General features: G+C 37.3%; 1 protein-coding gene across 1 annotated transcript in view; it reads left to right on the top strand.

Annotated features, from left to right (window-relative positions):
- Nucleotides 1-17546, top strand: part of LOC136874116 (serine hydroxymethyltransferase, mitochondrial) — a 104098-nt gene that overhangs the window by 37697 nt on the left and 48855 nt on the right. The window contains exon 3 of the mRNA XM_067147672.2: nt 2719-2798. Coding sequence (XP_067003773.2) covers nt 2719-2798 — 80 coding nt within the window. The remainder of the gene's footprint in view (nt 1-2718; nt 2799-17546) is intronic.

Below are 17546 nucleotides of genomic sequence, written 5' to 3'. Positions count from 1 at the left end.
TCCGCCTGTTACCCGGCGGCCCCAGGTTCGATTCCCGGTAGGGTCAGGGGTTTTTAATTGTGTCATCCTTAACGTTCCTTTCCTCACATTCAACACTTCACACTTCCGCAATTTTCCAAATACACGCAGGTTCCTAACATGTGGTGCAAGTAGGGGCAAAAGATCTTTCTTGGTCGACGCCGCGAACAAATAGCATTTTAAAAAAAATGACAACCAACATGCCACGGCAATCAGCACACATGCCCCTACACTAGATTCTGATAATGACATCAAAGAATCATTTTATTCATATCCTGTTGAATAGCACCAAGAGTTCTGCTCAAGGCTTTACGTCCCCATGTAACGGACGAATTACCGTCAACAGCTTCATGTGCCCCCACTCCATATGAGCACTATGGAGAGGTTTGGAACTGAATCCAGGTCTTTGGCATGCAATCTAGTGATTAGAAAGTGTATATCACCACCTCTCCTATCCTGCCGGCCAATATTCTGATGGTGAAATTTTCTTCGACCAACAGGACTTGAACTGGCTAACCGTGGTGTCAGACCATATAGACTTCACATCTTAACGATCATGACCACCAGGTGGAGTTACTATTCAGTGTGTATGTGCATTGCAGAATAAACAAAAAGGTCATCAGATGAATCAAAGATGATAGGGAAGAATAATGTGGTAGAAGAAATAAATAAAATGAAGTGCAATGAAAGACTGACAAGGATAGACTAGAGCTGAAGATGGAAAGAAAAGCATTTAAAAGGAAAAAGAAGAGAAAAATGAATGTGTGTGTGTGTGTGTGTGTGAGAGAGAGAGAGAGAGAGAGAGAGTCTGACTCTTATGAGTATGGTCTTTAGGAGTGATCTGTGGAGAATTTCCGTGCTTGTGTTGTCTGTTCATCTGGATGTGGAAATCAAAACCAGAATCGGTATTGTAAGAAGTATGTTTCAGAAATTAGAACTTCTTGTGCCCAACTATGACCTCCAATTCAAAACTCGTTGGTGTGTTATGAAGTTTTCTGTGTTACCAGGGCTGTTTTAGAGTGTTAAAGAGTGGACGCTAAAGGTTTTATCAATGAGGTAACTGCAAACTGTGTTTAAATGTGGATGTATCGCAGAATGTTCAAGTTCCCATGGGTGACTACGCATCAATACACCATCATGCTGGGAAATCATGTGAAGTTTTAATCCTCAGAAAATACCGGAAACCAGCCTACTTCTTCAGAAATGATAATTACAGACAGAGACAACAGATCATAGAAGGCAAGATATGAGAGAAATGTGGATGTGGGGGGGAGAAGATTGTCCAAGACATGGGATCTCTGTCAGTGGTTTGACATCTATGATATGACATCTTTGATACAGGATACACAAAATAGGAAAAATTACTCTACGATTGTCACCAACCTTCCAAAGAAGAAGTCTGGATATTCTTATCCTGTGTCGAGTAATTGGTTGGAAAATGCAAATTCTTCATTAAATTTGAATGCTCTTGTGTGTTATGTGTACTTTGTTTTGAAATTTTGACTGGTTTGTACAGTCTAGAACTTGAAAGATTTGGTGCCTTTCAATTTGCAAACACTGGGGAGGTAGTACATGTTTATTTTTAATGTCATCTTGTACCCTCAATTTCTGAACTTTTGGCCATGAGAAGGAGTGCACTTTTGTTAACCATTTATGTGTACTATAAGACTTGAGTAACTGCAATAGAAAATTTCCTGTCCCACATGTTCTGCTTTAAAATTCTACCAGATACATAGCACAGTACATTTGAGATTTTCTCTTTTATTACAAAGGGGCTTATGTATGAGCTATCAAGTTTCTGGAAAAATGAGAAAGAGAATCGTTCACTGGTTCATGTATTAAGTAAAAATGTATTACAGAAGGCAAAGCTAACTCCATACAGGCTATATAAGCCCTTGTAGGAGTGAAAGGTAAGGAAGAGCTTTCACTGTCTGTAACCTTGGCATTTAGTGAGATAGAATAGATAGCTCAATGTCCAGTGAACTTTAACCCCAGAAATTAACTTGGTACTCATTTTTGTAGTAGGTTGAGTGACCCTCAGGGTCATATTCCTCTACAGAAGTAGAAAGTTTGTTTAATTTTCTTTTTTACTTTCTGATGGGAAATCAAACCCACCTTTTTCTGGTAATTTATTATAATACAGTTTTACTGTTTCTCCTAAATAATGAGATGTGACTGTACTGGACACAAAACTCTCTTTCATCAATATCTGTTTCAACATTGTCTTTATCACATGTTGCTATTTCTTGATGGATGCAGTATTTTTGCATCTAACTTATCTGTTAGCAAAGGCAAGAGCAAAATTAAGCTTCTACCCTTCTGCTGAGGTTTGTCTCATCTATGGCTGTGACAGTATGGAAACTGCTGAGGTACACTACTCATCTTGCATAGTATGTATGCCTCTTTTAAGTGCTGCCATCAGATTTTGTCATTTTCCTAAAACTGCATAACCTTAAGTGATTCTATTTGAGGATGTAACCAGCCTTCAGACCATTAATTCAAGAGACAGTCTAGCACAGTTCTATACATTTTTCAACCTGTATGTCAATAGTTCTTTTTTGTACAACCTTCCTTGTAATTATATTTTCAGTTTTTATTTTTTGTATTGTACAGAAACCTAATGTTCTTTATTGGCATATGTAGCCCTCCTGTGGTTTAATACAGTAATCATAAAAAACAGATTACTTCGATTTTTTTTAGAATTTTTGTAGCAGAGCATCACTTGAAGTTCTTGGATCCTGTTTGAACAACAAGTATTCTGAAGGCTATCCACACCAACGGTATGTTGTAGTATATTTTACAATTAATTTTGTTCACCTGGGAATAAACTTACTGCATGATCAGAGAAGTTAGTTTTGCAGCCCTTACATCTCTCTTCTGAAGAGGCTGAAACAATTCCAGAGTGTAGAGGAGACATATTGCATTATATCATTTCAGAGCATGAATTCAGTTTTAACCTTTTTTCAGATATAGGAAAAAGTTTTGGAAAACTGAAATCCAGGCATATATTTGTCACTTGAAACAATACAACTTAACATAATATGATTGTTAGATCACAGTATAGTTAGAGCATTTGAGCTAAGAACCACCGTGCAATTTGGCTACACAGTTTGAGGCATGTAGCTGTTAGCTTGCATTTCGAAGATAGTGAGTTTGAACTCCACTGTCAGCAGCGCTGAAGATGTTGTTTTTTTTGTCTTTTTTAAATTTCTGATTTTCACACCAGGCAAATGCTGGGCCTGAACCATAATTAAGGCCACAGTTGCTTCCCTTCCAGCCCTATCCTGTTGTCACCATAGACCTCTCTGAGTTAGTCCAACCTAACTAAATGGTGAGCACATCAGTCGTTACCGTGAGATGGCCAAGTTCAGCAGCATTGATGCTAGCAGATAACAGTATCGTAAACTATTTTAAGAAATTAGTTGCCTACAAATGTCATGGAAGAAGATACTGAAACTGCCTGCCTTTGTTGTCTAACATTTTTGGCACTATGCATCGCTTGCTGTAGTTCACATTGCACAATGGCATCTCATATTCTTCAGCGAGAAGTCTGCATTGACAGTTTGGTTTCACAGGCTGAACACTTCTCATAGCCTGAAATTTATTATAAAAGATCACAGATTGTTTTATTATGATCTGGAACATTTACACTTGGAAATCTTTTTGAAAATCTTGTTTGGACTTGGTGGGCTGACATTGTTAAAACCTATGAAACATAAATAACCACATGTTTGTGCAGTAATACATGTATGTGACCCTTTGTACGGTAAGGGTCCTAAATGATATAGATGTTGATTCCCATAGGGAATCTGAAATATTTGTCCTGAATGAGTAAATTTATAATACCAATATAAATGGTCCGTTATTGGACATTATAAATTTTCCAGCTAACTCATTCTTGGTTGCCAGCGTTTCGCCCTCGTGTGCTAGGGTGGGCTCATCAGTTGGTACCTAGCACACATACCAATACGCTGGCTAGTGCATACCGTGGAGGCCACTGCGTAGGCTAACTGGAGCCACTGGCAGTGCCAATGCACTAAGAGACTTTGTCTCATCAGCAAAAATTGATGCCTGCTTGGCCATCAGATGATATAGATGTCGATTCCCATAGGGAATCTGAAATATTTGTCCTGAATGAGTAAATTTATAATACCAATATAAATGGTCCGTTATTGGACATTATAAATTTTCCAGCTAACTCATTCTTGGTTGCCAGCGTTTCACCCTCGTGTGCTAGGGTGGGCTCATCAGTTGGTACCTAGCACACATACCAATACGCTGGCTAGTGCATACCGTGGAGGCCACTGCGTAGGCTAACTGGAGCCACCGGCAGTGCCAATGCACTAAGAGACTTTGTCTCATCAGCAAAAATTGATGCCTGCTTGGCCATCAGATGATATAGATGTTGATTCCCATAGGGAATCTGAAATATTTGTCCTGAATGAGTAAATTTATAATACCAATATAAATGGTCCGTTATTGGACATTATAAATTTTCCAGCTAACTCATTCTTGGTTGCCAGCGTTTCGCCCTCGTGTGCTAGGGTGGGCTCATCAGTTGGTACCTACCACACATACCAATACGCTGGCTAGTGCATACCGTGGAGGCCACTGCGTAGGCTAACTGGAGCCACCGGCAGTGCCAATGCACTAAGAGACTTTGTCTCATCAGCAAAAATTGATGCCTGCTTGGCCATCAGATGATATAGATGTTGATTCCCATAGGGAATCTGAAATATTTGTCCTGAATGAGTAAATTTATAATACCAATATAAAATTTATAATGTCCAATAACGGACCATTTATATTGGTATTATAAATTTACTCATTCAGGACAAATATTTCAGATTCCCTATGGGAATCAACATCTATATCATCTGATGGCCAAGCAGGCATCAATTTTTGCTGATGAGACACTCTTAGTGCATTGGCACTGCCGGTGGCTCCAGTTAGCCTACGCAGTGGCCTCTACGGTATGCACTAGCCAGCATATTGGTATGTGTGCTAGGTACCAACTGATGAGCCCACCCTAGCACACGAGGGCGAAACGCTGGCAACCAAGAATGAGTTAGCTGGAAAATTTATAATGTCCAATAACGGACCATTTATATTGGTATTAAGGGACCTAAAGTCGGATTTTTCATTTTGGGTATTATTTTAGTTCTAAAATTGGAATAAGATACCAGGCATATAAAAAAATGTTCATGCTTCTATGTGCAATACCTCAGAAGATATTAAGAAAACTATATTTTGACAAAAGCGTAATTAAAGTTTTTGCTAATTTTCCTACCCATTGTATAAAGTTTTCATGACAATGAGTGGTGAAGACTTGAACTGCTGCATATTAGTTTGTTAAGAAGACCCATGGGTAGTGCAAGAAGGCAAAACATAGAAATGCAATTTTTACACCACAGATACTTTTGTTCAGCTCTACTGTAAAATTTTCATTGCCGAATTTGGGTCGCATATATTGAATCGTAATACACTTTGTGATTTAATACATGAAACAGAACAGCAAATTACTAACAAACACATCTCTTGATAGGCACTCAAGCTAGCTTGCCTTGCATTCAAGATCAAGACAGATGCATGTGCACCTTACACATTGAAATCAGCAATAACAGTTGCCTACTCCAATAGAAGAAAACCAACACACAGCTGGCTCTTAATTCATATGTTCTCACTGTAGTAGTTGATGGAAGTAGATATCATAAATGCAGAAAAATAAATTTAAAATTCAGGATTATTGTAGTATAAACTATACACTCACTGAATGAACATGTTAACTGTATAATACTGTACTTTATGTGATCACATTGTTATTGTTGTTATCATACTGAAATGGTTAAACATTTACTGTCTGTTTTGGTAGTTTTAATCAAAACTTAAATCTGTAATTTTACACTATACTGTATATTACAGTTATAAGCATTGGAAAGGAACAAGTGTCAAATCCAGTCATATAAAGACAGGAGCATGAAAAGGAACACACAATATTGTCATATTGTTCCTACCTTGACCATAACATTACATTACATTACTTCTTCACAGCTCTTCTTGACCATGTACAATCATCATCATCATCATCATCATCATCATCATCATCATCATCATCATCATCATCATCGTCATCATCATCCAACTTCAGTTCCTCAGATGTGGTGTATAAGCACTCACCATCTCCTCCTGATTTCATCTTCTGTTCCGGGACATCATCCCACCTGATTTTACTGTCAGTCTTTTTCCTTGGACAGTGAAGTCAAAGTATTTTTTGGCAAGTCTTTTACTACATTACAAGTTATAAACCTCATTATAAACCGTATTGGAGATCAGAATATCAAAGTTTTCAAACAAATGAATTATACCACCTTTCCAATATATATATCCTAAATATAAGGATTGTGAAGTATTGGAAAGGTGGTACAATTCATTTGTTTGTAAACTTTGATAAGTCTTTCACTGTTCATTCTCATCATGTGATAATACCATAACACTTTACCTATTTACCTTCCTACTTACACACAACCGGTCAGAATGTCCTCATATCCTTTTGCCTTTAATGTGATCTGTAGTACTATGAGAGGATGAAGTCCCTTCCTTGAAAAATATCCCCACACCATCACCCTACCTCTGTCAAATTTCACTGTGAGCACTGCACAGGCTGATATGAATATTATGTCCAAGGGTTTATGAAATGTTTAAAGTGCATTATTGTGTCGAAAATGTGCGGGGGCATCGTGTTTCTTAGAATAAGAGGTTCAGCAACCAGTTCACAGACACATAGCTCATACTCGGTCTATATCACTGCTGAAAAATATGTTAGTGAGTGCCACTATTCTAAAAAATACTTAACATTAAGATATATACATATGGTACAGTTTTGGAGTTGAAGGGTTTTTAACTGGCCCCATGATTACTACATATTACAAAAGTTCTATTCGCTGAGGTTGAAGTTGGATACAATTCTTAGAGTTTATGAAGAATCACTGACATTCTGGTGTCAGGCTCAGATATCTAATGTTACATACCAGTACTATGTCCAACAGTTATTCAAAGTGCATTGTTGGGCCGCAGAAATGTGGGGACGTCGTGTTCATTAGAATAAGAGGTTTAGTAACCTGTTTACAGATACATAGCTCTTCCTCAGTCTATATCAATGATAAAAAAAACATGCTAATTTATATTAAGACTTCTTTATTGAGGTTTACCTTGCTGTGTGCGACATATTGAAATCAATGAAAGTGAGTTGTGGGTGCTCCTTTCTTCATACTTGCGTTCCCTCAGGTAATTTTAAAAAATCTGAGAAAGAAGGAAAGGAAGGCAGGTTTTATTGCTGGATGTCTGGATTTTAACCTGCCAGATATTGCACTTGGAATGTAGTCATGAATTGGAAGGTCCGGGTGACCCAATGTTTTCTTATATTCACGTAACACAGCATCCTGTCTTCTCAGTGCAGGTGGATGAATGTGACTTAAAGTTGGAAGCCAAAATGTTGGTGTAGTTTTTAGACAACCTATGATGTTAGTTATTAGGTTCTGAATTGCTGCTATGTCAATTACAGTAGGCAGGTCTATGCATTTAGCGGTTAGGTTAGTCTGTCCTTGGATGGAATAGGTAGGTTACCCCGTCTGCTGCTCCCACTACTCTTCCGAGATGGTGAGACTTCATAGGTAGTAGCAATCTGGCAACAGTCCCATTGACAAACAAATGGCTTGCTTGGCTGTCGAGTATGGCTGAAAAATTCTCGTTGCCTATCCTCGAGATGATAGCTGGACGGGGTTGGCCTGTTCTGCTCGCAGTATGACCAATCCCTCTCCTACTTGACCAGGGTTGCCTGTCTGTCGTGTCTTGAGGCGCATTCCTATTCCCAGTCCCATCTCCTCTTAATCCAGAATGGGCCAGACTTAGTCTCTCTGATGCCAGAGTGAGGCATTTGTTCTTCAGGTGTCCCATTCTTCCACACTGCTAGCATTTTCTAACCGAGCTAGTCTCTTCTGTAGCTTTGCTGTTGTGTTCCTCTTCCAACTGGGCGATTATTCTATGCAGATCAACAAAGGATCTCAGTTGTGACACTTTCACTAGGGGTCGAATCTTATCGTGGAGTAGCTCTGTGATGTCTGGTAGGATCTCGGTCTCGCTTCATTCCAGGTGCAGCCACTTGAAGAGCTGTTACTTCTGGAGGAGTGAATGCACTAACTCTCATGCCGGTGAGTTGTACCTCAGTCAGTAGCTTCCTTTTCACTGAGCTCTTCACCCCTTCGGAATTAAACCTAGCAAGGAATTCCCCTCTTGAAATCCATCCAGTTTCAATTTAAGCCCTTCAAGTTATTCCACCAAGTAGCAGCCTGCCCCTTTAACCGCGGTGTGATGAGTTGAGCGAAGATGTCCTCCAGTAGTTTAGACCTTCCAAGTAGACTGACTGATCCCTCGATAAAGCTAGTCGGGTTCTCTTCCAGTCGCCCGTAGAATTCCAGAAGGCTCTCTATAATCACCTTCAGGTCTGGGGGTCCTGTATTGCCGGTTAGGTTTGAGGGGGTTAGAGGTGTGGCGATAGGTCCTGTTCGAGTTAATCTAGCTTCTACCGCATGAAGGATGCTTTCTCTTATATTCTGCACATCTCCCTTGATGGTCGAAATCCGCATTTCTAACCTTACTTCAACAGCAAAAATACGGCTCCCAAAATTTCCCTCAGCCTGTTGTTTTATGCTGGAAACCTGGATTTCCACCTCCTCCTTGAAGTTCGAGATGTGCCCTTTCAGCTGGCTTACGCTACTATCGATCTGTTCAACCTGTCCCAGTTGGGATCAGATGTTCGATATCTGCTGTGTTAATTAATTGGCGATATCACTGATTTGGGATGAAAGTTAATCATCTACAGTTGAAATGTTTTATTCTAGGCACTCTTCTACTTTGTAAACCTGTGTGTACACTTGCGATATTTGTCTAGTTAAAACTGTATTAGCTTCAGAAATCTTAACATCTACCTTCAAAATTTGTTCTGAAATCTGTTCTGTTAGGCTGCAATTGACGTCTGAAATTTTTTCCGAATGTTTGTCATTTACTTTCAAAATTTGGTCTGAAAGTTTGTCATTCTCTTCATTTAAGGTGGAATTAACCCTTACTCGTAGATCAACGTCCGAGATTTTGTCATTGAGTGCATGCATCATGGTCATTAAGTTGGAACATATTTTGGTAATATTTACCTCCTATTCCAATCCCGAGTCCAATGTTTCGTCCATCTCACTAAAGAACTTTCCAGGATCTTCTTCTTTTCCAATGAGATCTTCTCGTAACCGCGTCTTCAGTGATTTCTTCTTGCCGTTCGTCGGAAGATTTCTCTTTGCAAGTTCGTCTTTGAGTTGTTATACAGACATATTTTCTAGTACCACTTGCATTTTGTTCTGATACACTTACTCATATACATTCAAAAATTAATTTTTACATTCTGTCACGGTCGCCAATGTTGTACCCACAAAGACGCACACTCGTGATGCTGTCAGGTGTGTGCACTATTTTATTCACAAGTCATTTACACAAATTCTGTACACACAAACTAATAAACTGCCATCATAAACAAAACACTACTACGAAGATTCAGAAGAATACTGCAACAGATGCGTGTCAACTACCAACCCAACAAAACCCATTCACATACTTGACTTCAAATATTCTGTTAACATGACTTCACACAAGTCTCATTAAAACAGCTCGGCTCTATCCTCAAGACTGCCTCTTTATATACGTTGCCTGGCCAGGCTTCTAGAAGAATATGACATAACATGTTTTCTCATAAATTCGAGAGTCTCCAATAGCCTACGTACAATGTAAGGAACGTTCTACATAATTCTGGTCACACCTAGCATTGTTCTGGACTTATTATAGGGTATTGCACAATATTGCAGTGGATTATGCATCAAATCAGTCACTACTGATCTGCATTTAGGGCAGTCACCCAGGTGGCAGATTCCCTATCTGTTGTTTTCCTAGCCTTTTCTTAAATGATTGGAAAGAAATTGGAAATTTATTGAATATCTCCCTTGGTAAGTTATTTCAATCCCTAACTTCCCTTCCTATAAATGAATATTTGCCCCAATTTGTCCTCTTGAATACCAGGTTTATCTCATATTTTGATCCTTCCTACTTTTAAAGACACCACTCAAACACATTTGCTACTGATGTCATTCCACGCCATCTCTTCACTGACAGCTCGGAACATACCATTTATGAACATTAAAACAAGAATAATAGATAACACCGCATTTCCATTACTTATCTTTCCTTATATTTAGGAAATAAACATTACAACAGGCGTTGTAAGATGGGACATGTTTCGCTTAACTGTCGTAAGCATCATCAGCCGAAATAAATCTTCGCCTAAAGTTAGGTCAGGGCTCCGAACCTAGTGTCCTTAAAATATACGGTACCTTAAGAATCAACATTTACATTTAGAAAATCAAATAGGCTTAAAACTAGTGTGAAAAAAAACATAGAATGTTACAACATGGCTAAGAGAAAAACACACAATTGTGTTGAAAGAGAGGATAAAAACAGAAAGTACAATACAGAGCTGGTAGTGAAATAATTAAAATCATTAGGATATCATTGCTACCAGTCAGTCAATCAGAAATAATTAATAGAATTAATAGAATTGTTTTATGTTTGAACATTTCTGATTGACTGATTGGTAGCAATGATATCCTAATGATTTTAATTATTTCACTACCAGCTCTGTATTGTACTTTCTGTTTTTATCCTCTCTTTCAACACGATTGTGTGTTTTTCTCTTAGCCATGTTGTAACATTCTATGTTTTTTTCACACTAGTTTTAAGCCTATTTGATTATCCAAATGTAAATGTTGATTCTTAGGGTACCATATATTTTAAGGACACTAGGTTCGGGGCCCTGACCTAACTTTAGGCTAAGATTTATTTCGGCTGATGATGCTTACGACAGTTAAGCGAAACATGTCCCATCTTACAATGCCAGTTGTAATGTTTACTTCCTAAATATAAGGAAAGATAAGTATTGGAAAGGTGGTGTTAACTATTATTTTTGTTTTAATGTTCATAATCTGATGTCCAATACGGTCTACAATGAGATTTATTACTTGTAACATACCATTTAGTCAAGCAACTCCTCTCCTTTCTCCTAAGTCTTCCCAGCTCAAACTTTGCAAAATTTTTGTAACGCTACTCTTTTGTCGGAAATCGCCCAGAACAAATTGAGCTGCTTTTCTTTGGATTTTTTCCAGTTCTTGAATCAAGTAAGCCTGGTGAGGGTTCCATACACTGGAACCATACTTTAGTTGGGGTCTTACCAGAAACTTATATGCCCTCTCCTATACATCCTTACTACAATCCCAAAACACCCTCATAACCATGTGCAGAGATCTGTACCCTTTATTTACAATCCCATTTAAGTGATTACCCCAAAGAAGATCTTTCCTTATATTAACACCTGGGTACTTACAGTGATCCCCATAAGGAACTTTCACCCCCCAAAATGTAGCAGTTAAAACTCGGAGGACTTTTCCTGTTTGTGAAACTCACAACCTGACTTTTAAACCTGTTTATCATCATACCATTGCCTGTTGTCCATCTCACAACATTATCGAGGTCATTTTGCAGTTGGTCACAATCTTGTAACTTATTTATTACTCTATACAGAATAACATCATCTGCAAAAAGCCTTATCTCTGTTCCACTTCTTTACTCATATCATTTACATATGTATAAGAACACATAAAAGTCCAATAATACTGCCTTGGAGGAATTCCCCTCTTAATTATAACAGAGACAGATAAAGCTTCATCTTCTCTAATTATCTGAGTTCTATTTTCTAGAAATGTATCCACCCTTCAGTCACTCTTTTTTCTAGTCCAATTTCATTCATTTTTGTCAATAGTCTCCCATGACCTACCCTATCAAATGCCTTAGATATGTCAATCATGATAGAGTCCATTTGACCTCCTGAATCCAGGATATCTGCTATATCTTGCTGAAATCCTACAAGTTGAGCTTCAGTGGAATAACCTTTCCTAAACCCAAACTGCCTTTTATCAAACAAGTTATTAACTTTGCAAACATGTCTCATATAATCAGAAAGAATGCTTTCCAAATGCATACTTGCAATGCATGTCAAATTGACTGGCCTGTAATTTTCAGCTTTATGTCTGTCACCCTTTCCTTTATACACAGAGGCTACTATAGCAACTCTCCATTCGTTAGGTATAGCTCCTTCGTGCAAACAATAATCAAGTACCATAAGTACTCCCGATATGGTACTATATCCCAAACCATTTTCTGTAGTATATCCCCCGTAACCTTAACAATTCCAGATGCTTTCTATATACAGGTAATAATAAATTATGAACTATTAATTACGTGCTCTTACATTAAATAAACTCATATTAATATATATATATAGCAGAAGTTTCATAACATAACCTCACAAATAATATGATCATGATTTATACCAAATAAAGACTGGACATGACTACGCTCTTAATAATAATAATAATAATAATAATAATAATAATAATAATAATAATAATAATAATAATAATAATAATAATAATAAATATTTGCATTATTTATGCATGGGTTAAAGAATATTGTGTCCAAGTTATATTAGTGTACTAGCAAGATACCCGTGCTTCGCTACGGTATTATACTGAAATTTATAATTGAATGCTTATTGTTTTGGATATATAATCCACCAAAATTCGCGATCTGACTCGTTTTCTGCGAGAATCCACCAAAATTCCCGATCTGACTCGTTTTCTCTTAGTTTACGGCACGTTTCCTCCCATTTTTCAATCTTCCTTTCCAGCAATCGAGTTCGTACTTCCCGGGCTAGGCTCAGGTATTCCTCCCGGTCAGTTGGGTACGTAAATCTTTGCCATCTTTTCCTATAATCATTTTTAATATGGTTAAAATCCTTCAGGAGATCCGGCGTGGTGTTATATTGGGTGCCTTGGCGGCACTGAACTGGCGGCCGGACTGCATTCTTAGTCATTACCCGTCCAGTAGCCGTTCCCAGCACGGTCCGCACATTTGATGACGGTCCGGAACATTATTATTATTATTATTATTATTATTATTATTATTATTATTATTATTATTATTATTATTATTATGTGTTGCTGGAATGGCTGATGACAGGGAAAACTGGAGTATTCGGAGAAAAACCTGTCCTGCCTTCGTTTTGTCCAGCACGAATGTCACATGGAGTGACCGGGATTTGAACCACGGAACCCAGCTGGGAGAGGCCGGCGCGCTGCTGTCTGAGCAACAGAGGATCCTTATAAGTACATTAATAACAGTAAAATCAATTGGTCTCACTTCCTTCTACACCCTACAGCCGTTAAGTTTATTTACCACCAAAAAAAAAATTAAAAGAAGGCTTGTTTCTATATGTTTAAGGGAGATTCCAAACACCAATGTTCACGTCTATTACCTTCAGATTTGAGATATAAGTATCCCCATAAAAATAATTTACTTTCTTCACTTCATTTCACACTACTCCCCCCCCCCCCCCCCCAAGTGAATTTTCCCGCAAAAAATACTTGTTTCTTTAATAGTAAAGGATCTTCTAAATACCAACTATCACGACTCTAACTTCTTCAGTTTTTAATTTATGTGTCCTCATGAAAGGAATTCAACTCCTTTACACTCCAGCCCTCCAAGATGGTTTCCCCCCAAAACGCGTTTTTCTTTGTTTTTAAAGGAGATCCAAATACGAATTTTCACGTCTGTAACAACTTTAGTTTTTATTAGATGTATGTATTCTCATACAATTAAGTCAATTAATTTTTCAATTCTTTCACCCCCCCCCCCAAACCCTTCATTGGATTTTCCAAGAATACCTGTTTCTTTACTTTTAAAGCAGATTGCAAATATCAAATTTCACGTCTGTAACATCTTCATTTTTGAGATATCAGTAGCCTAATTAAAAGAATTCAACACCATTTTCAGTCACTTTAACCCCCACCCTTTCCACCCAAGTGGTATTTCCGAAAACTAAAAATACACGTTTCTTTATGTTTAATAGAGATAAAAAAATACCATTTTTCACTTCTGTAACATGTTAAGTTTTTATAGATATACTGTAAAAATTCTCATTTTAAAATTTCACCCCTTTTGAGTTCCCCTTAAGTGGAGTTTCCAAAAACAAATCACCTCTGTTTCTTTACATTTACAGGAGATTCCAAACACCCACTTTTTACGTCTGTAACATTTTACGTTTCCAAGATAATCTGTAGATACAGTCTTTCAAAAAATTCACCCCAATTTGTCACTCCTGTTTAACCGCCATTAATTGGATTTTCCAAAAACCAAAAAACGTGTTTCTTTATTTTTAAAGGAGATCCCATATAAAAAATTTTCAGTTCTGTAATATTCTTCGTTTCTGAGATATATGTATCCTCATTAAAGGCATTCAACCCATTTTTCACCCTTTCACACCCCTCCTATTAGGATTTACAGGAAACAAAAAAATACGTGTTCCTTTATTTTTAGAGGAGATTCTAACTACCAATTTTTACATCTGTAAATTTTAAAGTTTTAAGTTGTAGACACACTCATTTTAAAAAATTCATCCCCCTTTTCACCCCCATTTATTTGGATTTTCGAAAAACGAAAAAATACGTGTTTTTTTACTTTTAAAGTAGATCCAAAATACAAATGTTCAGGTCTGTAATATCTTCAGGTTATGAAATATAAGTAGCCTCAATAAAGGCATTCAACCCATTATTCACCCTTTTCCACCCTTCCTATTGGGATTTTCCGAAAACAAAATAATATGTGTTTCTTTATTATTAAAGGAGATTCTAAATACCAATTTTTACATCTATAAACTTTAAAAGTTTTGAGATATAGATACACTAATTTTTAAAAATCACCCCCTTTTCACCCCCCCCCATTAATTGGATTTTCCACAAACAAAAAAATACGTGTTTCTTTATTTTTAAAGAAGATCCCAAACACCAATTTTCAGGTCTGTAATATCTTCAGGTTCTGAAATATAAGTACTGTAGACTCATGAATGGCATTCGACCCATTTTTCAACCTTTTCCACCCTTCCTATTAGGATTTTCTGAAAACAAAATATATGTGTTTCTTTATTTTTAAAGGAGTTTCTAAATACCAATTTTCACATCTATAACCTTTAAAAGTTTTGAGATATAGATACACTCATTTTAAAATATTACCCCCCTTTTCACCCCCCTTAATTGGATTTCCCACAAACAAAAAAATTTGTGTTTCTTTATTTTTAAAGGAGATCCCAAACACCAAATTTCAGGTCTGTAATATCTTCAGTTTCTGAGATATAAGTAGCCTCATTAAAGGCATTCAACCCCTTTTTCACCCCTTTTCACTCCTCCTATTGCGATTTTCCGAAAACAAAAAAATTACGTGTTTCTTTATTTTTAATGAAGATTCTAAATACCAATTTTTACATCTGCAAACTTTAAAAGTTTGGAGATATAGATTCACTCATTTTAAAAATTCACCCCCTTTTCACCATCCCATTAATTGGATTTTCCCAAAACAAAAAAATACGTGTTTCTTTATTTTTAAAGGAGATCAAAAGTACCAATTTTCAGGTCTGTAATATCTTCAGTTTCTGAGATATAAGTACCGGTATCCTGATTAAAGGCATTCAACCCACTTTTCCCCATTTTCACCCTTTTTCATCCTTCCTATTGGGATTTTCTGAAAACAAAAAATACGTGTTTCCTTATTTTTAAAGAAGATTCTAAATACCAATTTTTACATCTGTAAACTTTTAAAGTTTTGAGATATAGATACACTAATTTTAAAATTTCACCCCCCTTTTCACCCCCTTAGCGACGGAATATCCAAAAATCCTCTCTTAGCGAGCACCTACATCTTAATACGAATGTATCCCCAAAATTTCATTTCTTTATGTCCAGTAGTTTTGGCTCGGCGATGATGAATCAGTCAGTCAGTCAGTCAGTCAGTCAGTCAGTCAGTCAGTCAGGACAAGTTATTTTATATATATAGATTACACTTGCATCAGCCTCAACCGTCTGAGCCACTCAGCCTGGCGAAAGGAGAATAAGGGAGAAAATTGAAAATCAACTTCAAGAAAAGCAGTTTGGATTCAAAAGGGGAAAACCAACCATAGAGCTCATTTTTATCATGAAACAGAAGATGGAAGAATACTGTGAGAAAGAAAAGGACAGGATGGTGACAAATATTGACTTTCTGAAGAAAAGGCCTACAATGGTGTCCCTGTGGTAAAAGTTTTGGAAAATCTGACACAGGAAAGAATTGAGCAAGAGACAGTAAAAATTATCAAGTTAATGTATAATGAATGTTACAACTGTGTGAAATGAGGATGATTAAGGTTGAATGAGGACTGAGACAAGGACGTGTTCTGTCACCTTCGTCTGTTCAAAATAGTAATGAATGACATCATGAGAGCATCAAAAGCAGCATACAGAGGAAGACAAACGGTCATGATGTTATTTGCTGATATTGTGACGAAGGTTCAAGAACAGTTGGACATAGTGAATGGAAAGACTGAAGAATATGGACTGAAGATCAGGATGGAAAATAGCAAGACTGACATGGGGAAAAAGAAAGAAGGAAAAGCATATTAAGCATCGAGGTAAAGATCTGGAATCCATGCAACTTTCAAGTACTCGGGAAGTGAAATATTGCTGAATGCAAGGCTGGATGTTGAAATTAGCAAAAGGATTCTATCTGGAATGTGTGTACAAAACTTATTATGGGGTAAAGAAGTGCCAATGAAAGCAAAAGAAACTGTGTACAGATGTATTAGATATCCAAAACAATATATGAACCCGAAACACAGTCAATGGCAAAGAGGTGAGAGCCAAATACAGGTGGCAGAAATTAAATTGTTGAGAAGTATGCTGGAAAAAATGAGAAGAGACAAAGTGAAGAATGAGGAAAAATGGAAAGAAATGAAGATGGTAATTCAACTGATAAAGTAGGTGTAAAAATATTATTGATGAGGTGCTGGAATTTTGTCACAGAGGAGCTCTTTTACATACCAGTAAATCTACCATTATGAGGCTGATGTATTTGAGTACCTCTGGATTGAGCCAAGATCAACTCTACCAAATTGGGCTCAGACCCACCTGGGCTCTACCATCTGAGCTACTCAGCCTGGCATAAAATAGGGAAAAGCAGGCTCAGTTGTTTTGGATACATTAAAAGGACAAGCAATCAAAGAATGCCGAAACAGACATGGAAGGGCAAATGGAAAGGAAGAGAGGCCTAGGGTGTCCAAAACTGAGATGGATGAACTTGGTCAAAAACAGTGAAAATCAGTGCTGGATGGGGAGTGGTGGAATGATAGAAGAAAATGAAGTGTAACCATATTTGTCCCTACCCAGCCATATAGAAGAAAATGAAGTGGAACCATATTTGTCCCTACCCAGCCATAGCTGGAAAATGGGAATTGATGATGATAGTAATGACTATAGTATAATTATCTATCTATCTATCTATCTATCTATCTATCTATCTAT

Source organism: Anabrus simplex, chromosome 5, assembly GCF_040414725.1.
Source record: "Anabrus simplex isolate iqAnaSimp1 chromosome 5, ASM4041472v1, whole genome shotgun sequence".
Classification (NCBI taxonomy): Eukaryota; Metazoa; Arthropoda; class Insecta; order Orthoptera; family Tettigoniidae; genus Anabrus; species Anabrus simplex.
The sequence above is the reverse complement of the archived record's forward strand: the minus strand, read 5'-3'. Positions and strand labels throughout refer to the sequence as shown.